Here is a 27,623-nt window from a genome sequence, read left to right on the forward strand (position 1 = left end):
ATAGGCTGTTGACGAATGAACTGCAGCTATGGTAGTAAATGGGTTTAGGTCAAGAAGCTGAATGTCTTTTGGTTTATGTTTTTATTTTGGTCTTGTTTGGTCGATTTTAGTATTCTTTGTGTCCTGAGAAGAATCATATTAATAAAATAAAAAAATCATTGATAATTTCACAAACTTTTGCCAAGTCGAAAATCCTATATACAGTGATACATAGTGCAAGTGTACCAGAGGAAGATCATGAGATTCAGAAATCATAATTGAGAAAGCATTGTGGTGTAATGGTTAGTGGCCCTGACTGACCCCGACACACACACACACACACACACACACACACACACACACACACACACACACACACACACACACACACACACACACACATTTATCAGAGTCAGCATGGGTTCGAATCCGACCCATAACCCCTCTGACCTTTCCTGTTGTCTCGTCACTGTCCTATCTGTTCAATAAAACCAAGAACAACTAAAGGAGTGGGATTCTCCACCCATTAAAAAAAAAAAAAAAAAAATAGATGAAACATTTCATGGTAACCTTTTGTCGAGGTAATGTGGATTGGTTCTGAGAATAATGGGTGTAAGTAATTTGAAATATCCTAGATATCTTTTGATTGTTAATCAAATAAGCCTAAATTAGTTCTGGATTTCTTCTGTAATTTAACTCTACTACGAATAAGACAAAATATGTTTGATGCTATGGTGTTAGTTCCTTACTAGATGGTAAGTATAAGCATAGCTTTTAGAATTAAGATTCCGAGATTTCCATTCAGTTTTTGACACACATAATCTTGAAAGTCTGTGATTAACACATCCTATATCCAAATGAATTTCTACAGTTATTATGGTGTAGTACATAGGAGACCCAGGTAAAACTCTAGTGTGGTGTAGTACATAGGAGACCCAGGTAAAACTCTAGTGTGGTGTCGTACATAGGAGACCCAGGTAAAACTCTAGTGTGATGTCGTACATAGGAGACCCAGGTAAAACTCTATTGTGGTGTAGTACATAGGAGACCCAGGTAAAACTCTAGTGTGGTGTAGTACATAGGAGACCCAGGTAAAACTCTAGTGTGGTGTCGTACATAGGAGACCCAGGTAAAACTCTAGTGTGGTGTAGTACATAGGAGACCCAGGTAAAACTCTAGTGTGGTGTAGTACATAGGAGACCCAGGTAAAACTCTAGTGTGGTGTAGTACATAGGAGACCCAGGTAAAACTCTAGTGTGGTGTAGTACATAGGAGACCCAGGTAAAACTCTAGTGTGGTGTCGTACATAGGAGACCCAGGTAAAACTCTAGTGTGGTGTAGTACATAGGAGACCCAGGTAAAACTCTAGTGTGGTGTAGTACATAGGAGACCCAGGTAAAACTCTAGTGTGGTGTCGTACATAGGAGACCCAGGTAAAACTCTAGTGTGGTGTAGTACATAGGAGACCCAGGTAAAACTCTAGTGTGGTGTAGTACATAGGAGACCCAGGTAAAACTCTAGTGTGGTGTAGTACATAGGAGACCCAGGTAAAACTCTAGTGTGGTGTCGTACATAGGAGACCCAGGTAAAACTCTAGTGTGATGTCGTACATAGGAGACCCAGGTAAAACTCTAGTGTGGTGTAGTACATAGGAGACCCAGGTAAAACTCTAGTGTGGTGTCGTACATAGGAGACCCAGGTAAAACTCTAGTGTGGTGTAGTACATAGGAGACCCAGGTAAAACTCTAGTGTGGTGTAGTACATAGGAGACCCAGGTAAAACTCTAGTGTGGTGTAGTACATAGGAGACCCAGGTAAAACTCTAGTGTGGTGTAGTACATAGGAGACCCAGGTAAAACTCTAGTGTGGTGTAGTACATAGGAGACCCAGGTAAAACTCTAGTGTGGTGTCGTACATAGGAGACCCAGGTAAAACTCTAGTGTGATGTCGTACATAGGAGACCCAGGTAAAACTCTAGTGTGATGTCGTACATAGGAGACCCAGGTAAAACTCTAGTGTGGTGTCGTACATAGGAGACCCAGGTAAAACTCTAGTGTGGTGTAGTACATAGGAGACCCAGGTAAAACTCTAGTGTGGTGTAGTACATAGGAGACCCAGGTAAAACTCTAGTGTGGTGTAGTACATAGGAGACCCAGGTAAAACTCTAGTGTGGTGTAGTAGGCCAAACTTTCAAATGGTAGGTAAATCAAATTGAATAACAAAAAGATGTGAAAGCTCCCCCTGAAGCATATGAGAGGTTTCACACGAGTCTTTCATCAAACTTGTCTTCTTGAAAATGACTAGCCTACTTAGCACTCTGACTATGTTTTTAGACTGATATTCAGTATCGTTCAATTTGGGGAAAAAACGTGATCAGCCATGTGTGGCCTCGATCAAAACAATACATGTGACTTTGTTTTTACCAACATAATGGTACTTTTAAACTGGGTAAATGTTACGATGGCGATGGGCCTACTCTCAATTTAGGTGAATGCATATTCAGTAGGAGTGTTTCATGCATCGAGTTGTTGAGCATGTGTAACGGATGTGAAATGGCTAGCTAGTTAGCGGGTACTTTTGTGGAGCGATGGGTAACGACGCTTCGTGGGTGACTGTTGTTGATGTGGGAAGAAGGTCCCTGGTTCGCGCCCGTGTCGGGGCGAGGGGACGGTTTAAAGTTATACTGTTACACATGATTTGCCAGATCTCTCCATTTTGGGATTCTTATAAACCTACGGTGTAACAACACTTGCGTAGAAGCATCACTACAGCATGTCACGCCTATATGTAAAGGACATCATGTAGGTATTGCTGTTAGTTTGGCCATATAACATATATTCAATGCAAATGGGTCTAACGTTAACGTCTTGATTTTGTGATCACGGAAGCTTATGAAACTTGTATTTTTAGTCATTTTTCCATTATCTGGAAATATTTATTTTTCAGCTGTCAAGACCCATCTCTTAATAACTCAGCGGCCAGGATGAATTTCGAAACGACTCAGTTGGCTAGTTCAGATATCTGTCAAAGAAACTGGCGGATTGTAACTTGATCCTACTACTACAATTGGTTAGAGGTGAGGCTGTAACTCTGCTCCCTTTTCACATCTCCCTCCAGTATCACTTACTGCTGTTTACTGCTACAATGACAACTTGCTCAATGACAATGACATTTGCTACCAAGCCATAAATGTGGATAATATCTAACAAGGAGAGCGAGGATGGGGAAAAGGATGAAACAACGATGCTCGTTCTGTCTGAAATGACTCAAATCTGTCCGTAGTTTGATAAGTGAGAATGCACACGCTGATCTACAATTTTCTTGGTCCATAAACGTCCAGGAAGATTCTTTGGTAGCTAAACCTATTGCCAACCTTTTTATTTTTTTATTTAGGCATTTTAAAACACTCCCATCTTTCCCTATTACGACGATCATCTAATCCGACGATCAACTGTCAATTTACAGATGCAATTACGGCTGGTCAGATCAGCACACCAGTAAATAGCTAACGTTACACCGTAAATCAGATGGCTCATTGCCGAAAGACATCTGTGGCATTGTGTTGTGTGATAAAACTGCACATTTTAGTGGCCTTTTATTGTCCCCAGCCCAAGGTGCACCTGTGTAATGATCATGCTGTTTAATCAGCTTCTTGATATGCCACACCTGTCAGGTGGATGGATTATCTTGGCAGCCGAATATGGTGCATGTTCAAAATGATAACCAGCTAACGTTAGCTAGCTATGTTGGCTATTAGCTTCTAGCTGATATCTTAGCACTGTGTTTATCCAGCTACCTAGCTAGCATAGTAGCTAATATAGTTAGCTAGCTAACACCACAGATGAAAGGGTTAGTTATTGTAATCTTTGCTAACAGGTCTCATAGCTATCTGCTTAGCTAGCTAGCTTGCTTATTTCATGCATGTCTGGGCACGTCGACACAAGCCTTGTTATTAGTGAATTAACAAAATTAATATAATTGGATTTTGGTCACTGTCAGTTAAACCATTTCTCAATACTGCACCTTTCTGTTGGAGAATAAGATAGCTTGCTGCTGATTTTTCCAGCTAGACATTGTGTAATGCTCAGGCGGTGAGTGGAGGCTGGCATTAGAGAGACTATCTGCAAAGCCGATAGAGAACGGACGATTTTAATCTAGAAAAGGACAATATCATCCCGATATATCTGCTCGGCCGATTTATCGTTCGTTCTCTAATATCTGATGCTGATATGACTTGATAATATGCACTTCCACAGTCCAGTTGATAACAATTTGTGAAGGTATTTTTACAAACAGCACCATGTTAAAGTTTTGCTATATAATGTTATTCTCATGTATTTAGCAAATAAATAAATAAATAAAGGAACAAAATGTGGCTCCTGAAACCCTTTTTCAATCCAGCCCGACTCCTTGTAACTGGTTTGATTCGTTGGATTTAATTGTCCATGTGTTTTAATTGAATCAATCTGTTCGTATATAATTAATCTCAACCGGCACCAGATTCACAGCTGAAACGCTCAAGCGGGAGGTCTGCCAAAACTATTATTATTATTAAGATGACTCGTTAGATAGTCTATTTACAAAAATATGAACTCAACAATTGTAAATATTTGACTGAGTTACAGTTCATATAAGGAAATCAGTCAATTGAAATACATTCATTAGACCTTAATCTATGGATTTCACATGACTGGGAAAACATATATGCATCTGTTGGTTGCTGATACAGTATCTGTATAAAAGAAGTAGGGACGTGGATCAGAAAACCAGTCCGTATCTGGTGTGACCACCATTTACCTCATGCAGCGTGACACATCTCCTACGCATAAAGTTGATCAGGCTGTTGATTGGTGGTCTGTGGAATGTTGTCCCACTCCTCTTCAATGGCTGTGCTAAGTTGCTGGATAATTGGCGAGAACTGGAACACGGTGGCATACATGCCGATCCAGAGCATCCCAAACATGCTCGATGAGTGACATGTCTGTTGAGTATGCAGGCCATGGAAGAACTGTACAAAAAAGTATGAATGTATGTACTTGTAAGTCGCTCTGGATGAGCGTCTGCTAAAATGACTTAAATGTAAAAATGTAATGTAAATGTAACTGGGATGTTTCCAGGCTTTCTGTACAGCTCCTTGCGACATGGGGACGTAAATTATCATGCTGAAACAGGAGGAGATGGTGGTGAATGAATGGCATGACAATGAGCACACTTCTCCACTGCGCCAGTGGCCATCGGAAGGTGAGAATTTTCCCACTGAAGTCGGTTACGACGCTGAACTGCAGTCAGGTCAAGACCCTGGTGAGGACGACGAGCACACACATGAGCTTCCCTGATATGGTTTATAACAGTTTGTGCAGAAATTCTTTAGTTGTGCAAACCCACAGTTTAATCAGCTGTCTGGGTGGCTGGTCTCAGAACACCACGCAGGTGAAGAAGCTGGATGTGGAGGTCCTGAGCTGATGTGGTTACACGTGGTCTGCGTTTGTGAGGCCGGTTGGACGTACTGACAAATTCTCTAAAACGACGTTGAAGGCGGCTCATGGTAGAGAAATTAACATCTGGCAACAGCTCTGGTGGACATTCCTGCAGTCAGAATGCTAATTGCACGCTCAACTACGCTCCCGCAACTACACAGACATCTGTGGCATTGTGTTGTGTGATAAAACTGCACATTTTAGTGGCCTTTTATTGTCCCCAGCCCAAGGTGCACCTGTGTAATGATCATGCTGTTTAATCAGCTTCTTGATATACCACACCTGTCAGGTGGATGGATTATCTTGGCAAAGAAGAAATGCTCACTAACAGGGATATAAACAAATGTGTGCACAAAATTTAAGAGAAATAAGCTTTTTGTATCTATGGAACATTTCTGGGATCTTTTATTTAAGCTCATGAAACATGAGACCAACACTTTACATGTTGTTTCTATTTTTATTCAGTGTATTAGAAATTGTTACAGCTACACTACACCAGGAAACAACTCACTCAGAAGTTGAATAGGATTGGACATTATCATGCTACAGGCTTTGGGTCAATTCCATTTCAATTCCGAAAGTAAACCAAATTCCATATTTCCCTCATTGAAAAGCAATGAAGAGAATTGCAATTGGAATTTCAGTGTACTTTTTGAATTGAAATAGAATTTACCTCAAAACTTGCTGGAACTCACTCCTCCATTAGCTTTGTGCTGTTAGTAACAAGGTATCCTCATCCCCAGGCTATTGATACAGAATATAGTCAGAGTGCAGTCTGGTGGACGTGGTGCAAGGGGGATCATCTGTCAGGGCGCCTTTCGGCATGCCGGTAGGGGAAGTGACTGCCCTTACCGAAAAGCAGGCTTCTGGCAAACTTTTGACCGATTTTCTAATTTTCCCATGCAAATTAGTTTTGTGGCAAACTGTTGTGGTAAATTTGCGACTTGTGAACTTCTGGTAAACGATTCTGGGAAACTTGTGGCGAACATTCTACTGTTTGCAGCAAATTTGCTGCAAACTCAGTATGAATATGTAAGTTCATTCAGGTTTTTGGTTACTGTGTGTTAACCACATTGAAATGCATCTACAAAACCAAATCCCACACAATTGTAAATGAACGTGTTTCTCACAGAGAACTGAACATATTAAATGTAGTAAATATACTAAACATTCAATGTATTTAATGTCGTAACAGATCAATATCATCAGTTGATGACTTTGCAATGCTTCATACTGAAACTGTCATTCTCTATTTCTTTCAGCAAGGAAACAATGTTTCTGCCTTGTATAAATGCTATATAAACAAACGATGGACTTAGGCCTACTAAATTTACCTTTTTTAAATATGAGGCCAACTGTTCCTAGAGTACAATATTTGATCTCTAGCCAAGCCTCAACACAATTGATTTAGAATATCATAATTAGTTGATTAGTTTATCTCGACTGGGGACTTCATCATTAAAGAGGCAGTTGTCTTCTACTGTAGTTGTCTCTTCTTCCTGACTCAAGTGTATATGGCTTGGGTGGAAGTATGGCAATATGCCAATTCAAATAATATTTCCTAAATGAATTAACTTGCATCTCAACGCCATGCATGTAAGAAGCCTTGACCTGGTGAACACACATTTCTCTGTCTTCAGTTTGATTGAAGGCCTCAATCTGTATTTTTGCCTTGTAACGGATCGCTTCTAGAAAGAGGATGAGGAACAAGTGATGAAGATGAGCTACCTACTAGTTTAAAAGCAATTAAATATTTAATTGTTACAAAGAATGAAAGTATGGACTACATTTTATGAGAATAGTACATGCATTTACTTACTGTATCAAGCTTGAAGACAAATGCTTTTTTGAGTTATAAATGAGTATGATTTAGTACATCCCAAACGTCTTTCTGGGCTGTCGATGCATCCTTCTCCCAATACAGCCTCTTCCCACACTACGGGTAGAGAGAGAGTATCCATCTGCGAAAGTGAAGTCTTGCTTTGATATCAAGTCAGCTCATATTGTTGCTACCTTAGCTGTTGTGCTAGCTAACATGCTACTGCACAATGACACTAGCATATTGACATGCATATTGATTTTAAAAGACAGGAAACGTATTCGCCTAAAAAAAAAGTGTTTAGGCAAATCGTTAGCTAGGTAGCTTTCATATTAATTGTGCAAAAAAATATGATTGCTAAAGTTAGCTAGCTTAGCGCTAGCCAATCGGTGGCGCTGACTGATTTGAAACTGGGGATCACCTAAATGTGTTTCACTCTATCCTATAAAACATGACATTGCTAACCAAGCATCAATTAGCTAACATAATTTAAGTATATTAGGAAGTTTAATTAAGTTAGACACTCACTGGACAACTTTGGTAGGTAGCTAGCTAGATAGCTTGGTTTCCATTTTCCAACATTTTCTAATCCCCCTGATTGTTCATCAATGGTTACTGGTCTTGGAACTCGTGTTCACCAGAAACGGCTTCTGGTAAACTATTTGCCACTATTGGCAATAGATATTGTTGCCACAGGTTTGCAACAGACTCCAGTACAATATTGAGAATTTTTGGCCAGAAAACAACCTCTGGCAAACCTTTTGCCACTCGTGGCAATAAATATTATTGTTGCCAAAGGTTTGCCCCAATTTCACCACTAGTGTCAAAAAAAGCTGTGTACATTTTGTGGCACACCATGTAGTTTGCAGCAAATTTGCCACAAAGTAGCTTTGTGTAAGTGTGATTTTGAATATCAAAATATTTGAAGCATATTAAAGTAGTATTTATTAAACCGTATCAGAGGCTAATGTTTTGAAGATTTCAAAATGTAGCATGTAAAAAGTGTACGAAGGCTTCACTTCAGTTTGCTACTTTTACCATATAAATTTTAAGTTGTACTTTCCAACTTGTTTAACAGGGCTGTAGCTGTGCTATAGTACAATCTGTAAATAAATGGGATTACGACAAAAATGCTTAGATAAATTGACTAAATTCATATTGTTGTTTTTTTTATACATAGTTTTGGAGCATTTGATGTGATTTAACGACCTAAACACAACATTTAAAGTTAGACTTATCACAATGGTACGATTTTTAAGATTAAGACGCTTCATGCTTTTATTGTTGGTTCTTGTTCTTTGAAACATACTATAGTTAGCGCAAGTTTCTACAAATCAGTTAAGGAAATTGCTATAATTCACTACAGGCACCTGGTATTCAGGAAAGGGTTATATCCATCTGTTATTCAGGAAATGACTATATCCATCTGTTATTCAGGAAATGGTTATATCCATCTGTTATTCAGGAAATGACTATATCCATCTGTTATTCAGGAAATGACTACATCCATCTGTTATTCAGGAAATGACTACATCCATCTGTTATTCAGGAAATGACTATATCCATCTGTTATTCAGGAAATGGTTATATCCATCTGTTATTCAGGAAATGACTATATCCATCTGTTATTCAGGAAATGACTATATCCATCTGTTATTCAGGAAATGGTTATATCCATCTGTTATTCAGGAAATGACTATATCCATCTGTTATTCAGGAAATGACTACATCCATCTGTTATTCAGGAAATGGTTATATCCATCTGTTATTCAGGAAATGACTATATCCATCTGTTATTCAGGAAATGACTACATCCATCTGTTATTCAGGAAATGACTACATCCATCTGTTATTCAGGAAATGGTTATATCCATCTGTTATTCAGGAAATGGTTATATCCATCTGTTATTCAGGAAATGACTATATCCATCTGTTATTCAGGAAATGACTATATCCATCTGTTATTCAGGAAATGACTACATCTGTTATTCAGGAAATGACTATATCTGTTATTCAGGAAATGACTACATCTGTTATTCAGGAAATGACTACATCTGTTATTCAGGAAATGACTACATCTGTTATTCAGGAAATGACTATATCCATCTGTTATTCAGGAAATGACTACATCTGTTATTCAGGAAATGACTATATCCATCTGTTATTCAGGAAATGACTATATCCATCTGTTATTCAGGAAATGGTTATATCCATCTGTTATTCAGGAAATGGTTGGGGAGGTTAAATAACTTGCCTGATTTTGGCCTTTTCTAACTATCGTTTAGAACTAGAGAGTTTTTAGTCATAATTCACTTATTGCTTCATTTATTTACAAAATACTTCAGACTCAAAGACTATTAAGGTCCAACTTGTGTATACCGGTGTTGTTACTCCCTAACAAGTAGACTATCTTCTATTTTTCTTTTTAGTAGGGCAACTAGGGCAATATAATGAAATGAGTTGTTTCAACTTGGTGTCCTACCAAAGTGAACACAAAAGGTGTTGATGAAATGTAGTTGTTGCTCTTGCAGTAGGCTGGCTTGTGTATCAACTCGCTGGCTTCTGAAGTCATAACTGTCTCTCTCTAAATGCTTTGATCGTGGCTTTATACCAAAGGCACATCCTCCTCAACTGAGGTGTCGTAATGACATCTGACATTTGTTTGCATGCCGACGTCATTTTAAAGCTATTTTATGTCGTCTCATGTCGTGTCATTCTTTTGCGATTTGTCGTGATTTGTACAAGTGTTGTTTGATTAACCTAACCTATTTGAACGCCTTCTCTCCCGACACCGAAACCCTTCCCACACCCTCTCTCTCTCTCTCTCTCCCCTCCTGACCCCTAGCACCTTGCCGTTCCGAGGCCTAACCGTTGCAGTCTCTTCTCTGTATAATTTAGGGTTACATTCCACAAAGCAAATGGGAGATGGACACTTCTGATGCCAAACTAGGTAGGTATTCCCTCTTACTAATGTACATGATGTTCACTAACCACTCTAGCTTCCAGTAATGTTCCTGTTGCGCCACAGTCATATGCTCTTCTTCAACTTCATGATCTAAGCCATTGGTTTTCAAACCTCTCGCCGGGGACCCCCCCCACCCCACCAGACGATTTCACAATTTTGTTGTAGCCCTAAACTAGCTCACCTGATTTTAAGTAGTTCAATGTCTTGATAACTAGTTGGCAAGTTGAATCAGGTGTGCTAGCTCTGGAATGGTTCATATACATGGACTGGCTGGAGATCCCCCCTAGGACAGGTTTGACACCTGTTGTCTAAAACAGTTTCCAGTCTCTCCTGTTATTATAAGCAAACGTGCTGAATACAAAATGGTCTGATCAAAAACACACAGGTGTGATTCAAAATAGTACATTTCAAGTAAATAACATCAATTCCATATTTACAATTACCATTTGCGCTTGCTTTAAACTGCACACAGTTTGAAGGGCAAAAAAAGATGCTCAATTTATCCTTGCTTCAATATCAAAATGAGAGGAGGCGAATCTTTGATTTGAGGGGATCCTTGGTAATAAAACCGGACAACATGTCAACTTTCTAAAAGAACATTCTAAATATTTATAGACAGAAAAAGGAAATGGCAAAATACAGAATCTAAGGAGCACGGTCATCGTCGTCACGGTGACCGTGATATCGGTGGGTCATCGTCGTCACGGTGACCGTGATATCGGTGACGTAGCATAGTGTTTATTATTTTTGCTGAGTCGTGAGGTGACGTGGCGAGCGCTCTTCTCCTTACAGACAAGCTGGACGGCCTGGTGATGGGGGGGAAGAGGAAAAGGGAGGGAGATGACTTTCAGCTAACGGACGACTACGCCACACGCCACTCTGAGCCTGGCAAGAAGAGGGTAAAGTGGCATACCATATTTATATTCTTGTCTTGTTTCTCTTTAACAAACCATGAAATATTGATTGTTTGACATTTCCCAAAACATCTCGCGTCTTATTTATTATATTGTTTTATATAACCTTTATTTATTTAGGCAACTATTCTTATTTAGAGTGACAGCCTGACTGACTATAGAGATATGTGATCGTTTGACCAATCACAACATCGCTATAATCCAAGGCGCCTGGAGAATTTCATCACAAAATCTGGATTATCTATTGGTGAAAAATGTGGTTTTGATCGTGTGCTCCCTAAATACTATTTCGCAATATTACTAGAATATTTAACTTGAAATACAATGTCAGACCAGCTAGCTAGCGTGAACATAGCGTGCCTACACCTCGTCCATTTCCTGCTCGTGACCCCGCTGGATGTTTACCTTCCTGTCGTCTAGGTTCGCTGGGCTGACCTCGAAGAGCAGAAGGACGCCGAACGCAAGCGCGATATCGGCTTTGTGGTGGGTCAAACAGACTGGGAGAAAATCACCGACCAGAGCGGACAGATGGCTCAGAGAGCTCTCAACCGCACTAAGTATTTCTAGTAACAGAAGATCGTTGCCCTCACCCCGTGCTTCTTGATTTATAGGTATGTCCATTACGTTCTATTAATAATCTCATTTGATACGGTATTGTTGTGTCTTTGGGAGGGGCATTGGACGTAATGATGTGTCTTTGTTTATTACAGTTAGGAGAGAGGGCTAGTAGTTATTTTTGACTTCATTTGGGAGTTATGAATCAGCTGTTCTATGTGAAAGCACCCAATAAAATGTGATTTGATTAGAAGTAACTACTAATTTTTGGAGAAAAGCAATGACTTAAATCTTCACCGTGGGAATGCATCTACACTGACTGAAAATATAAACGCAACATGCAACAATTGTAAATATTTTACTGAGTTACAATTCATAGAAGGAACTCAGGTCAATTTAAATAAATTCATTAGGCCCTCATCTATGGATTTCACATGCCTGGGAATACAGATATGCATCTGTTGGTCACAGATACAGATACTTTTTAAAAAACACAAAAAAACAAGTAGGGGGTGTGGATCAGAGAACCAGTCCGTATCTGGTGTGACCACCATTTGCCTCATGCAGGGACACATCTCCTTCACATAAGAGTTCGTCAGGCTGTTGATTGGTGGCCTGTGGAATGTGTACAGATCATTGAAACATTGGGCCGTGTGTTGAAACGTGAGGTGATGGCGGTGGATGAATGGCACGACAACGGGCCTCGGGATGTCGTCACGGTATCTCTCTGCATTCAAATTGCCATCGTTAAAATGCAGTTGTGTTCATTGTCCATAACTTATGCCTGCCCATAGCATAACCCCACCACCACCATGGGGCACTCTGTTCACAACGTTGACATCAGCAAACCGCTCACCCACACAACGCCATACACGCTGTCTGCCATCTGCCCGGTTCAGTTGAAACCAGGATTAATCCATGAAGAGCACACTTCTCCAGCGTGCCAGTGACCATCGAAGGTCAGCATTTGGCCACTGAAGTCTGTTACGACGCCGATCAGGTCAAGACCCTGGTGAGGACGACAAGCACGCAGATGAGCTTCCCTGACACGGTTTCTGACAGTTTTTGGAGAACTTTTTTGGTTGTGCAAACCAACAGTTTCATCAGATGTCCGAGTGGCTGGTTTCAGACGATCCCGCAGGTGAAGAAGTTGGATGTGGAGGTCCTGGGCTGGCGTGGTTACACGTGGCCTGCGGTTGAGGCCGGTTGCACGTCCTGCCAAATTCTCTAAAACAACATTGGCTTATGGAAGAGAAATTAACTGGCAACAATTACATTCTCTTGCAACAGCTCTGGTGGACATTCCTGCAGTCAGCATGCCAATTGCAGAATCCCACAAAACTTGACACATCTGTGGCATTGTGTTGTGACAAAACTGCACATTTTAGTGTCCGTTAGTCCCCAGCACCTGTGTAATGATCATGCTTTTTAATCAGTTTCTTGATGTGCCACCTGGTCAGGTGGATGTATTATTTTGGCAAAAAGAGAAATGCTCACTAACAGGAATGTAAACAAATTTGTGCACAACATTTGAGAGGAAATGGAACCTTTTCTGGGATCTTTTACTTCACACTTTTAAATGTTGCGTTTTTATTTTTGCTCAGTGTAGTTAAATTGTCACAATTTTATTACATTATATAAAAAAAAAAACATTTTATTTTCATCCGTTGTCTATATGTTTTCCTAATTTTGGAAGATGTATTGTCATTGTAAGATCATTCATTGAAAAATCCATTTGGATGGATGAATCAGATTACCCCTCTTTTGTTTGTTATATATGTTGCATATATTTCAATCAGTTTTCATTTTTTTTCCTCTAGGTCTGCCGACTGAATATCAGAAGATATCGGGACTACACACTCTACAACAGGCCTGACGTTTAGGAAATCCATAGCTGTTTATTCCATTATTAGAATACAGGATATAGTTTTCTGTTTGCGTTAGACATTCTTGATGTTCATTTAGAATATTTGTAGTTTTTTTTTTTAATTTTCTTTCATCCTTTCGATTTGGTAAGTTCTTGCACCAGTGTGCTTCTCATTTTATACTGTACAAGCTGTAATGTCTACGTGTATGTTAGCACTGTTGCTTATTTTAAGAAATAAACTGAAGAAACAATAAAGGTTTCACACACACAAAACAACCAGGAGAGTCTCATGTGAGTGGTCATATGGGCTACGTCATGGAGAGTCTTCTGTGATGTCTGTTTTCATGTGAACCACATTCAGTAGAACCTCAAAGATACAAAACCTTATTTTTTATTTTATTTTTTTGTCTCTTTTCAAAGTTACAAACATTTCAGTGTTTCAAAGCAACCTCAGTTTCCCGGTGAGTTCGTATCTCTAAGGTTCTACTGCGTTACAGGAAGTATGTAGCCTAGGTTAGAGTGGTGGAACCGGAAGGTTCTTGGTTCAAGCCCTGAGCCAGGCGATGAAGTGGAAACTGGACTGCTGGTGTCTAAGCCACTGGCTGCCATTCTGCCCATGAGCAAGGAACTCTCAAACTGCTACACGGAGGCTGCGCTGTGTCTTACCCTTTGCCTCTAAGTGCATGTGTGTGTCGGGGGGGGAACGCAAAATGAAATTAGTTTTCAGTACTCAATCAAACCACATAGTATCACTTTATTTTTAATTTGATTTTAATTCCAAATCTGTTACCTCATTTGCATTTCAAATAACTTAAATCTATAAACTTTTTAAGAACGTTCACACTCATTGTTTCTTGCAACAAATAAAATACTGAATTGAAAGTCCAGTATATATTTTGTGACGTTACATGATCTTACAAATAAATAAACAATCCGTGTTATAACGTGACAGTCACACAGAATCACCTTGCTTGTGAAACACAACCCCCAAAAAATATGAAGTTTCTGATAATGGTAAATTCTACACTATCACCTTGCTAACTGAAGAAAATACCGTGTTCCTAATATTGAATGAAGATGCCCTAATAGGTATCGAGGCAAAAAAGACAACTAAGCCATCAATGGTCATCAACATCTCTCTTTTTCACAGTTGAGTTGAGTTCATTTTTACAGGGACAGTGCACAATAATCAACGTTTCAGTAAAAGTGACGGTTTTAGCCAGCCGGCTAATTTTCAACGCAGTCCCTGGGCAGGTTATTAGCCTGGCTCTCGTCAGCAATATCAAGCATTACCGGCCCTAACTCCACCAAAGAGGCTTTCTACTTCTTCTGTATTCTCGTCACATGACTTTTATTCCTATTGCTAATTGACAAATTAATTCTGACTACACAAGATATAATATCCAGACCTGTCTGTTTTCTGACCTGTCAATCTGAGATTATCATGGCACTGGTTATACGATCCTATTGAGGGAATATTGTCAATTATGACAATCTTGAGAGGAATACACTGTATCCTGTAGTGGTGAATAGTTGTTGTTGAATGTTGTTATTGTATCAAATGTTCTGTACTGTAGCTCAAAGCCTGCATCCTAAATGACTATCTATTCCCATTGTATAGTGCACTACTTTTGACCAGAGACCATAAGGGCTTGTCTCTGTGCTGCCACCTTTGTCTCACTGTATAGAAGGACATACTTCCTTTTTGAATTTAAACAACTGCTCTAATACTCTAGTGCTCCAAAAAAAAAAAAAATGTTTTAGCATGCACAGCGTCATTGAGGATTTTCACTGTTTTGTTGTTTTATTGAGGACTTTCACCATTTTGAAGTAGTCAACTGGGTGGGACTTCCTATGGGTTAAAGGACTTCCTATGGGTTAAGGAAGGATCACACAATTTTTTATTCTGGTCATCACGAGGGATCAGCCAAATAATTATACTTGTGAGGAAATGTTCCATAACTGTGGGTGGCAGTACGTCACCAACCTTGTCTTTTATACCTGTACAAACAACACAGTACAGATGGCAATATGCACCCTTTCAGTTTGTTTACCTACTCACAGGAAGTGGTAGAAGATAAAGGTACAACTTTAAAATGGAGATGGCCTGTGTGCTCACAGACGCCATAACGGGACAAATACATTGCGATCTCTATACATCTCTTTGCCCCAGTGATAGCTATTGTTCTATTGCTGTGTGATGGCGATTTTACTGAAGATACACAAGACCTAGATTTACATGCCTCTGAAGCATCTGCTTTGAGTAACAATCAACAGATGTCGCTGGCTATGAAGATATCACCTGAAGACCTGTTGAAGACCTTGTTCAATTAGCATAGCCCGATATGGGAGCTGAGATGTTTCCTGGGCAATGACTAGAACTTTCAGCAGAGTAACGGCAAGGTGAGTAATATTGAATTAAAAATGTGGTTAGTTATAGATTGTTTCTAATACTGAAATAGCTAATAAAGCACATTTCTACCATTCAATATGTAGTAGCTAATGGATATTTAGACTGAACAAAAAATATAAATGCAACAATTTCAAAGATTTTTACTGAGTTACAGTTTTATATAAGGAAATCAGTCAATTGAAATTAATGAATTTGGCTCTGATCTATGGATTTCACATGACTGGGAATACAGATATGTTGGTCACAGATACCTTCAAAAAATGGACCTCGGGATCTCGTCACGGTATCTCTCTGCATTCAAATTGCCATCGATACAATTATTGTGTTCGTTGTCCGTAGCTTATGCCTGCTCATACCGTAACCCCACCGCCACCACTCTGTTCACAACGTTGACATCAGCAAACCACACACCATACATGTTGTGAGGCCAGGTGGACGTACTGATAAACTATCTAAAATGACGTTGGAGGCGGCTTATGGTAGAGAAATGAACATTACATTATCTGACAACAGCTCTGGTGGACATTCCTGCAGTCAACATGCCAATTACACGCTCCCTCAACTTGAGACATCTGTGACATTATGCTTTGTGACAACTGCACATTTTAGAGTGGCATTGTATTATCCCCAGCACAAGGTGCACCTGTGTAACGATCCAGCAGGATTATTTTGGGAGAAATGCTCACTAACAGGGATGTAAACAAATGTGTGGACAACATTTTATAGAAATAAGATTTTTGTGCGTATGGAGCATTTCTGGGATCTTTTATTTCAGCTCATGAAACATGGGACCAACACTTGTTGCGTTTTTATATTTTTTGTTCTGTGTCATTCAACTGTCTTTCGTTTCAGCTGTATGAAGTGAAATGTGATTTTTCTACAGTGTATTTAAAAAAAAATATTGTTACTCTACAGTCGTGGCCAAAAGTTGAGAATGACACACATATTAATTTCCACAAAGTTTGCTGCTTCCGTGTCTTTAGATATTTTTGTCAGATGTTACTATGGAATACTGAAGTATAATTACAAGCATTTCATAAGTGTCAAAGGCTTTTATTGACAATTACATGAAGTTGATGCAAAGAGTCAATATTTGCAGTGTGGACCCTTTATCAAGACCTCTGCAATCCACCCTGGCATGCTGTCAATTAACTTCTGGGCCACATCCTGACTGATGGCAGCTCATTCTTGCATAATCAATGCTTGGAGTTTGTCAGAATTTGTGGGGTTTTGTTTTTCCACCTGCCTCTTGAGGATTGACCACAAGTTCTCAATGGGATTAAGGTCTGGGGAGTTTCCTGGCCATGGACCCAAAATATCAATGCTTTGTTCCCCGAGCCACTTAGTTATCACTTTTGCCTTATGGCAAGGTGCTCCATCATGCTGGAAAAGGCATTGTTCGTCACCAAACTGTTCCTGGATGGTTGGGAGAAGTTGCTCTCGGAGGATGTGTTGGTACCATTCTTTATTCATGGCTGTGTTCTTAGGCGAAATTGTGAGTGAGCCCACTCCCTTGGCTGAGAAGCAACCCCACACATGAATGGTCTCAGGATGCTTTACTGTTGGCATGACACAGGACTGATGGTAGCGCTCACCTTGTCTTCTCCGGACAAGTTTTTTTCCGGATGCCCCAAACAATCGGAAAGGGGATTCATCAGAGAAAATGACTTTACCCCAGTCCTCAGCTGTCCAATCCCTGTGCCCTTTGCAGAATATCAGTCTGTCCCTGATGTTTTTCCTGGAGAGAAGTGGCTTCTTTGCTGCCCTTCTTGACCCCAGGCCATCCTCCAAAAGTCTTTGCCTCATTGTGCGTGCAGATGCACTCACACCTGCCTGCTGCCATTCCTGAACAAGCTCTGTACTGGTGGTGCCCCGATCCCGCAGCTGAATCAACTTTAGGGGAGGGTCCTGGCGCTTGCTGGACTTTCTTGGGCGCCCTGAAGCCTTCTTCACAAGAATTGAATCGCTCTTCTTGAAGTTCTTGATGATCTGATAAATGGTTGATTTAGGTGCAATCTTACTGGCAGCAATATCCTTTCCTGTGAAGCCCTTTTTGTGCAAAGCAATGATGACGGCACGTGTTTCCTTGCAGGTAACCATGGTTGACAGAGGAAGAACAATGATTCCAAGCACCACCCACTTTTTGAAGCTTCCAGTCTGTTATTCGAACTTAATCAGCATGACAGAGTGATCTCCAGCCTTGTCCTCATCAACACTCACACCCGTGTTAACGAGAGAATCACTGACATGATGTCAGCTGGTACTTTTGTGGCAGGGCTGAAATGCAGTGGAAATGTTTTTGGGGGATTAAGTTAATTTGCATGGCAAAAAAGGACTTTGCAATTAATTGCAATTCATCTGATCACTCTTCATAACATTCTGGAGTATATACAAATTGCCATCATACGCCCCACGAAACCGGGAGGTCCGTGGGGCGACGCACAATTGGCATAGCGTCGTCCGGGTTAGGGGGGGTTTGGCCGGTAGGGATATCCTTGTCTCAGTATGTAAAATGTAATAAAATGTATGCACTCTACTGTAAGTCGCTCTGGATAAGAGCGTCTGCTAAATGACTAAAATGTAAATGTAATACAAACTGAGGCAGCAGACTTTGTGAAAATGTATATTTGTGTCATTCTCAAAACTTTTGGCCGCGACTGTATACATGTCACATCAATTGCAACAATTAATTTTTTTGTAAAAACTGTCTTGAGTAGAAGAAGAAAAAAAATGCTCATTTGTTTCCTTAAGGCCATTTAATATTAAAGAATATTGTTCTGGTGGCTTTTTTTTTTGTCTCTGTGTCTTTTCCTTTGCCACAATCTGCCTTCTGTCCTCTTGAGAGTTGGAGAACATTTGTCTAATCAAATAATCCTAACATACTGCAACTACTTAATATGCCTGCGAAATGCTTATTTCAATTGTATGTATTAAAAAAGAAACATGAACCAAGGCCTCTTGTATTGTTAATCGTGTTGATATAGCAAAACAATACACATTGTACAATTCATTACAATTCATTATGCCTGTTTTAAAATGACATACTGGTTGATAAGGCTATCTGCTCGACAGGCCAACTCCATTTTGATTCACATGTCTGTCGAACAGAAATGTAATTTGCCCAGAGATTCACACAACTACAGACACTCGCACATGGCAGATCTTTCTGTTTGTGGCATGCTGCTGAAGACCAGACTACAGTTAATATGGTATTTAGCTGTAGGGCTACTGCAGTTAATATGGTATTTAGCTGTAGGGCTACTGCAGTTAATATGGTATTTAGCTGTAGGGCTACTGCAGTTAATATGGTATTTAGCTGTAGGGCTACTGCAGTTAATATGGTATTTAGCTGTAGGGCTACTGCAGTTAATATGGTATTTAGCTGTAGGGCTACTGCAGTTAATATGGTATTTAGCTGTAGGGCTACTGCAGTTAATATGGTATTTAGCTGTAGGGCTACTGCAGTTAATATGGTATTTAGCTGTAGGGCTACTGCAGTTAATATGGTATTTAGCTGTAGGGCTACTGCAGTTAATATGGTATTTAGCTGTAGGACTACTGCAGTTAATATGGTATTTAGCTGTAGGGCTACTGCAGTTAATATGGTATTTAGCTGTAGGGCTACTGTAGTTAATATGGTATTTAGCTGTAGGGCTACTGCAGTTAATATGGTATTTAGCTGTAGGACTACTGCAGTTAATATGGTATTTAGCTGTAGGGCTACTGCAGTTAATATGGTATTTAGCTGTAGGGCTACTGCAGTTAATATGGTATTTAGCTGTAGGGCTACTGCAGTTAATATGGTATTTAGCTGTAGGACTACTGCAGTTAATATGGTATTTAGCTGTAGGGCTACTGTAGTTAATATGGTATTTAGCTGTAGGGCTACTGCAGTTAATATGGTATTTAGCTGTAGGACTACTGCAGTTAATATGGTATTTAGCTGTAGGGCTACTGCAGTTAATATGGTATTTAGCTGTAGGGCTACTGCAGTTAATATGGTATTTTGCAGATGCTTTTATCCAGAACTGTCAACATTGATAGTGACACACATATTCAGTAGAGGCCTCTGGCACAAAGAAAGTCCCATGAGGGGAAATATTTATACATAAAGGATTTAAACACAGGAGTCTTTTCTTACCCGTGCATTTGTTTACAAGTTTCCTCTTCCCTCATTTTTATTTATTTTTCCTTTTAAAGGAGGAGAGGAATCGTGGAAATCAAATTGCGAAAACGTCTACGTTGTGAGGTGAGCTTTTTGACGGATGCATAAATACAGTGGGACATGCAGCGAAATAGTTTGTTTTTTAATACAGCGCCAATCATCCTGGGTTAAACTCCTCTCTGTCTGGCTCTATGTTGTGAAGGGGGCTTTGAATTCAGCCGGTACGTCACTGTCCAGTTTACAGATGACCTTATAGATCACTTTCTTCCAGGATGGGTCTGAGTCTCTGGCCAGAGAGATGGCTATGTAAAACTCCTGTAGTGTGATCTCAGCCACCTCAAGAAACCTGTCAGGGACCTGTGGATAAAAAGGCACAATCGGTTAGATTTCAAAAGGGCAATCTGCAATTCAAACAAAGCCGCAACCATTTTGGATAAAAAAAGATGATGGAGCTCGAGAAATGTAACCACTTGCAAATGTATAGCCAGAGCTAAAGATGCAATGACTGACCATCCCTGAGATCAACATTATAGCTCTAACCTATACAGACCAAGGACTGTATGATGACATCTGAGTAGCATTTGGAACATTTTCTGATATACAATGTAATTTTGTCACTTTTGTCAGACATGTTGATGGTAAGTTATACATGCTTTTTATGCCAAAATAAATGGATATTTCTTCAGCAGGAAATGTATTCCTTTCTGTGGATCTTTGGCACCATCTGTTGTTCTAAATGACGTGTAGTGTCATGTGCTCAGTGGCCTGAGGAGATCACAATGCTTGGGGTAAGTAAACAGGCTGGCAGGCTTGTTTGAAGGTTAACAGAGCAGAAGAAACATTTCAGTCTCTGTTGATGGACTAATGAAAAGTATTCTAGTCTCCAACCAGCTTTAGCAAGCAAAACATCTGACAGAATATGCAACAACAACAAAAGTAATGAACTCTCCAACTCTACCCCTCTGAACGAACGTTGTACATCAGGCCCAAAATTATTGGCATCCGAGATAAATATTAGCAACTACAACAACAAAAAATTGCTAATAAATAATGCAAATGCTGAGCAATTGTACAATAAAAATGTAGATATATTTTAGCACAGAGAAAGAGATTTACAACAAATTATCTAAAAGATGGGGTGGGTGAATATTGGTACCTCTGTTTTCAATACGTCACCTTGTGAGGAGAATGGCACTGAGCATTTTTCTACGATGTTTTATGAGATTCTAGAACACAGTGGAAAGGATCTGACATCATTCCTCCATACAGAATCCAGACCCTTGATATTCATAGTCTGCGCTTACGGACTGTCCTCTTGGAAAAGCACACGCCTGTCCATAAGGTCCCACAGTTGACAGTGCATGTCAGAGCAGAAACCAAGCCATGAGTCTGCGCTTACGGACTGTCCTCTTGGATTCAAACCACCCGTTTCTGGTGCAAAATTGGGATTTTTTTTGTTGTGGTCAATTAACCATTTCTTTGTGAATTTCGATGTGTGCTTGGGGTTGTTGTCTTGCTGGAATATCCACTTGCAGCCAAGTTTCAGTCTTCTAGCAGAGGCAACCAGGTTTTGGCCTAAATTATCCTGGTAGTGGGTAAAGTTAATGATGCTGTTGACCTTAACAAAGGCCCCAGGACCGTTGGAAGCAAAACAGCCCCATAACTTCAAAAGATACACCATCAAATCTGAGGTTATTTTCTGCATCATTCTAGTGTAATATCATTCAACAAATGTAAAAACAAATACCTGGAGTTCGCTAAACGGCATTGGCACTTGGATTGGAACCGGTGTTATTGTCAGATGACAATAGGGCTCTTTGGCCACGCACATCAGTGTTTGGTTTTGTTGTTGAAAGAATGATGCATTTGAAGAAAATAACCCCATGCCTACTGTAAAATACCTATAGGGAAAAAAGGACTACTGTTTTTGTTTGCACAAAAAACACTACACTGAATACTGTAGTATTTACTCCATGGTGTTTTTGTTGATATGATTGTAGTATAATGTAGTATTCACTAGTATTTTTGTGAACTACTGGAGTAGACTAGTATATACTGTAGTATTTTTGTGAACATTTACTGCAGTATTTTTGTGAACATTACTGCAGTAGCCTGTAGTATTTACCATGGTATTTTTGTGAACATTACTGCAGTAGCCTGTAGTATTTACCATGGTATTTATGTGAACATTACTGCAGTATTTACCATGGTATTTATGTGAACATTACTGCAGTAGCCTGTAGTATTTACCATGGTATTTTTGTGAACATTACTGCAGTAGCCTGTAGTATTTACCATGGTATTTATGTGAACATTACTGCAGTAGCCTGTAGTATTCACCATGGTATTTATGTGAACATTACTGCAGTAGCCTGTAGTATTTACCATGGTATTTATGTGAACATTACTGCAGTAGCCTGTAGTATTTACCATGGTATTTTTGTGAACATTACTGCAGTAGCCTGTAGTATTTACCATGGTATTTATGTGAACATTACTGCAGTAGCCTGTAGTATTCACCATGGTATTTATGTGAACATTACTGCAGTAGCCTGTAGTATTTACCATGGTATTTATGTGAACATTACTGCAGTAGCCTGTAGTATTTACCATGGTATTTATGTGAACATTACTGCAGTATTTACCATGGTATTTATGTGAACATTACTGCAGTAGCCTGTAGTATTTACCATGGTATTTTTGTTTTATCTTACTTTTCTAGTTTTTATAAGGCTTTGTCCTTGAGGAAATCTACTGGACAAATATTAAAAGAGCAAATTGTTCAAAACCTATAAGTTGGACTGGGGTCTGACCAGCTCAGTTCATAGCTTCTACTCATTTCTCTAGCCTGTAGGGAACACAATATATAGACTATACTTGGCATGCAGATTTCTTACTCATGGGTGGGGCACAAATTGGGATATGGGGGAGGGGAATGAGCAGGGCATATGCAAATTAATATTAGCATATCGATACAATTTGGCTACAGTATACTACCAAATGCTATAGTAAGGAATAAATGACCGAGGTATACTACAGTGTGGAGTATAATATATTACAGTATACTACACAATTATACAGTAAGCACTACATGATCAAGGGATACTAGAGTAGTATAGTATTCAATAGTATACTACAGAATACAATATAATTCTATAGTAAGTACAAGAGTATTCTATAGTAAACTGTAATATTTTGTATGTGGGTATGGTGGTGGATCTTTGATGTTATGGGGCTATTTTGATTCGGGGCCCCGTTTTTGGCTTGTGACTTACAAAACCTTTTTATAACGCATCTTTATAAACAAACAAAAGTGTTTTTTTTGTTTGTTTATTTGTGTGTGTTCACCAACTCACCATACTGCATTGATCTTTGTAGATGTGTACAGATATAATGCTCAAACAAAAATCTATGTGTTTAGACTTCCCCTAAAATACAGTACACTACATGACCAAAAGTATGTGGACACCTGCTCGTCGAACATATCATTCCAAAATCATGGACATTAATATGGAGTTGGTTTCCCCCCTTTGCTGCTATAACAGCCTCCACTCTTCTGGGAAGGCTTTCCACTAGATGTTGGAACATTGCTGCTATAACAGCCTCCACTCTTCTGGAAGGCTTTCCACTAGATGTTGGAACATTGCTGCTATAACAGCCTCCACTCTTCTGGGAAGGCTTTCCACTAGATGTTGGAACATTGCTGCTATAACAGCCTCCACTCTTCTGGGAAGGCTTTCCACTAGATGTTGGAACATTGCTGCTATAACAGCCTCCACTCTTCTGGGAAGGCTTTCAACTAGATGTTGGAACATTGCTGCTTTAACAGCCTCCACTCTTCTGGGAAGGCTTTCCACTAGATGTTGGAACATTGCTGCTATAACAGCCTCCACTCTTCTGGGAAGGCTTTCCACTAGATGTTGGAACATTGCTGCGGGGACTTGCTTCTATTCAGCCACAAGAGCATTAGTAAGGTCAGGGACTGCGGTTGGGCGATTAGGCCTGGCTCGCAGTCAGCGTTCCAATTCATCCCAAAGGTGTTCGACGAGCTTGAGGTCGGGGCTCTTTGCAGGTTAGTCAAGTTCTTCCACACCGATCTTGACAAACCATTTCTGTATGGACCTCGCTTTGTACATGGGGGAATTGTCAAGCTGAAACAGGAAAGTTATCATAAAGTTGGAAGCACAGAATCATCTAGAATGTCATTGTATTCTGTAGCGTTAAGATTTCCCTTCACTGGAACTAAGGGGCCTGAACCATTAAAAAACAACTCCAGAACATTATTCCTCCTCCACCGAACTTTACAGTTGGCACTATGCAATGGGGCCGGTAGCGTTCTCCTGATATCCGCCAAACACAGATTTGTCCATCGGACTGCCAGATGGTGAAGTGTGATTCATCACTCCAGAGAATGTATTTCCATTGTTCCAGAGTCCAATGGCAACAAGCTTTACACCCCTCCAGCCGACTCTTGGTATTGCACATGGTGATCTTAGACTTGTGTGTGGTTGCTTGGCCATGGAAACCCATTTCATGAAGCTCCCGACAAACCGTTCTAGTGCTGACGTTGCTTCCAGAGGCAGTTTGAAACTCGGTAGTGAATGTTGCAACCGAGGACAGGCGATTTTTACGCGCTTCAGCACTCAGCGGTCCCTTTCTGTGAGCTTTGGTGGCCTACCACTTTGCGGCTGAGCCGTTGTTGCTCCTATACGTTTCAATTTCACAATAACAGCACTTACAGTTGACCGGGGAAGCTCTAGCAGGGCAGAAATTTGACAATCTGATTTGTTAGAAAGGTGGCATCCTATGACGGTCCCACATTGAAAGTCACTGAGCTCTTCAGTACGGGCCATTCTACTGCCAATGTTTGTCTATGGAGATTGCATGGCTGTGTGCTCGATTGTATAGACCTGTCAGCAATGGGTATGGCTGAAATAACCGAATCCACTCATTTAAAGATCTGTCCACATAGTGCCGTGTATCTGTTGTACAGGCAGACTTCTACTAACATACCTGTTGTACAGGCAGACTTCTACTAACATACCTGTTGTACTGGCAGACTTCTACTAACATACCTGTTGTACATGCAGACTTCTACTAACATACCTGTTGTACAGGTAGACTTCTACTAACATACCTGTTGTACAGGCAGACTTCTACTAACATACCTGTTGTACAGGCAGACTTCTACTAACATACCTGTTGTACAGGCAGACTTCTACTAACATACCTGTTGTACAGGCAGACTTCTACTAACATACCTGTTGTACAGGCAGACTTCTACTAACATACCTGTTGTACAGGTAGACTTCTACTAACATACCTGTTGTACAGGCAGACTTCTACTAACATACCTGTTGTACTGGCAGACTTCTACTAACATACCTGTTGTACATGCCAACCACCCATAAACAATGTATTATGCATACCATTTTATCCTTTGATCAGATTGACTGTCTGATCCACCTGAGCAAACTTAGGATGTATTTATTGGTGAAGATATGCATTCTATAAATACATTAGAGAGGTGAAGACATGAGCAGCACGATGAATACGAGCCTCTTACGACCATCCTGATCTTACATTCTGTTCTGCTTTTCTTTTTCTTTTCTTTTTTTAAATCGGTGTAAATCCACTTAGCAAAACAGAATGTAAAGTCTCGAGATCAGGATGGTGACGTGAGGCTAAATGACGACGCGAGCGAGATGTTTTCAGCCTACCTGAAAGTCATTGGCCTTGTTGTAGTGCATGTTGAGGGCTCTGAAGAGCTCCGAGTCTCTGCTCACTGCTACATCCCTCACACTGTTAACCCCTTCCACTCGGGCCTGACGGGCAAACTTCTCCATCTGAATATAGTAGAACTCTCTGAAGTTGCTGAACCATTTAATCAGCTGGGACGTGATACAGCGAGTGAGCTGTATGTGGGGACACAAAGACACAAAACAGTTTGGGTAAGTACAGTCTAAGTTAGTGATGCTTTTTTGTTATTTCATTTTGTAGCGTTTTATTTAGTTGGCGTGTGTGTGTGTGTGTGTGTGTGTGTGTGTGTGTGTGTGTGTGTGTGTGTGTGTGTGTGTGTGTGTGTGTGTGTGTGTGTGTGTGTGTGTGTGTGTGTGTGTGTGTGTTTGTTGGTCATCCCACTGTTTCGACTGTCTTTGTCAATAAATCATGTATGAACTATTTGAATAAAAGCAAATTGCCCACAGTTATGTGTTCAGTGATTGTTTTCAATGAGGGGATTTTTATCTCAACATTGGTTTGCCCGTTCTGGCATTCACTCTACCAGTAGAAAACGCCATAGGATAGCTCATTCATTAACAAGATACTTTTATATACCTGGACATCGGAGAAAAAGGTTTTGAGTACGTTGGAACTAGGGTAGCGAGTATAGAAGAACATCAACTTGGCTTTCTTCAGATGCTGTGGTGTCAGACCTTCCTACATGGCAGGTTATGGAGCTTAACACAATCAGGTGCTATGTGGTGTCAGACCTTCCTACATGGCAGGTTATGGAGCTTAACACAATCAGGTGCTATGTGGTGTCAGACCTTCCTACATGGCAGGTTATGGAGCTTAACACAATCAGGTGCTATGTGGTGTCAGACCTTCCTACATGGCAGGTTATGGAGCTTAACACAATCAGGTGCTATGTGGTGTCAGACCTTCCTACACGGCAGGTTATGGAGTTTAACACAATCAGGTGCTATGTGGTGTCAGACCTTCCTACACGGCAGGTTATGGAGTTTAACACAATCAGGTGCTATGTGGTGTCAGACCTTCCTACACGGCAGGTTATGGAGTTTAACACAATCAGGTGCTATGTGGTGTGGTGTCAGACCTTCCTACATGGCAGGTTATGGAGCTTAACACAATCAGGTGCTATGTGGTGTCAGACCTTCCTACATGGCAGGTTATGGAGCTTAACACAATCAGGTGCTATGTGGTGTCAGACCTTCCTACACGGCAGGTTATGGAGCTTAACACAATCAGGTGCTATGTGGTGTCAGACCTTCCTACACGGCAGGTTATGGAGCTTAACACAATCAGGTGCTATGTGGTGTCAGACCTTCCTACATGGCAGGTTATGGAGCTTAACACAATCAGGTGCTATGTGGTGTCAGACCTTCCTACACGGCAGGTTATGGAGCTTAACACAATCAGGTGCTATGTGGTGTGGTGTCAGACCTTCCTACATGGCAGGTTATGAATTTGGGGCTCCCGACTTGCACAGCGGTCTAAGGCACTGCATCTCAGTGCAAGAGGCGTCACTGCAGTCCCTGGTTCAAATCCGGCTGTGATTGGGAGTCCCGTAGAGCGGCGCACAATTGGCCCAGCGTCGTCCGGGGTAGGCCGTCATTGTAAATAAGAATTTGTTCTTAACTGGCTTGCCTAGTTAAATAAAGGTTCAATTAAAAAAAAGGAGGGGGGGGGGGGGGTGAAGCTAACACATTCAGGGGCTGTGTGGTGTCA

The 27,623-nt window shown here is 40.4% G+C and overlaps 2 protein-coding genes and 1 long non-coding RNA gene across 3 annotated transcripts in view; 1 reads left to right on the plus strand and 2 right to left on the minus strand.

Moving 5' to 3' along the window:
• LOC129817875 (YLP motif-containing protein 1-like) overlaps positions 1-13,851 on the plus strand; it is a 60,385-nt gene extending 46,534 nt beyond the window's left edge. The window contains exons 20-23 of the mRNA XM_055873478.1: positions 10,173-10,224; positions 11,032-11,138; positions 11,574-11,764; positions 13,529-13,851. Coding sequence (XP_055729453.1) covers positions 10,173-10,224; positions 11,032-11,138; positions 11,574-11,720 — 306 coding nt within the window. The 3' untranslated portion in view covers positions 11,721-11,764; positions 13,529-13,851. The remainder of the gene's footprint in view (positions 1-10,172; positions 10,225-11,031; positions 11,139-11,573; positions 11,765-13,528) is intronic.
• Positions 6,622-8,032, minus strand: LOC129817877 (uncharacterized). Its single transcript, XR_008753821.1, has 3 exons — positions 7,803-8,032; positions 7,275-7,416; positions 6,622-7,143 (listed from the first exon to the last, which is right to left on the minus strand). It is a non-coding gene; the product is annotated as an uncharacterized LOC129817877 (long non-coding RNA).
• A 5,093-nt stretch (positions 13,852-18,944) lies between the features above and the next one.
• The window catches only part of LOC129817872 (prospero homeobox protein 1-like), a 17,714-nt gene continuing 9,035 nt past the window's right edge, over positions 18,945-27,623 (minus strand). The window contains exons 3-5 of the mRNA XM_055873471.1: positions 26,490-26,591; positions 25,874-26,068; positions 18,945-20,510 (exon numbers count right to left, since the gene is read on the minus strand). Of these exons, the coding sequence (XP_055729446.1) occupies positions 20,343-20,510; positions 25,874-26,068; positions 26,490-26,591 (465 nt within the window). The 3' untranslated portion in view covers positions 18,945-20,342. The remainder of the gene's footprint in view (positions 20,511-25,873; positions 26,069-26,489; positions 26,592-27,623) is intronic.

This window comes from Salvelinus fontinalis, chromosome 20 (genome assembly GCF_029448725.1).
Source record: "Salvelinus fontinalis isolate EN_2023a chromosome 20, ASM2944872v1, whole genome shotgun sequence".
NCBI classification, from domain to species: Eukaryota; Metazoa; Chordata; class Actinopteri; order Salmoniformes; family Salmonidae; genus Salvelinus; species Salvelinus fontinalis.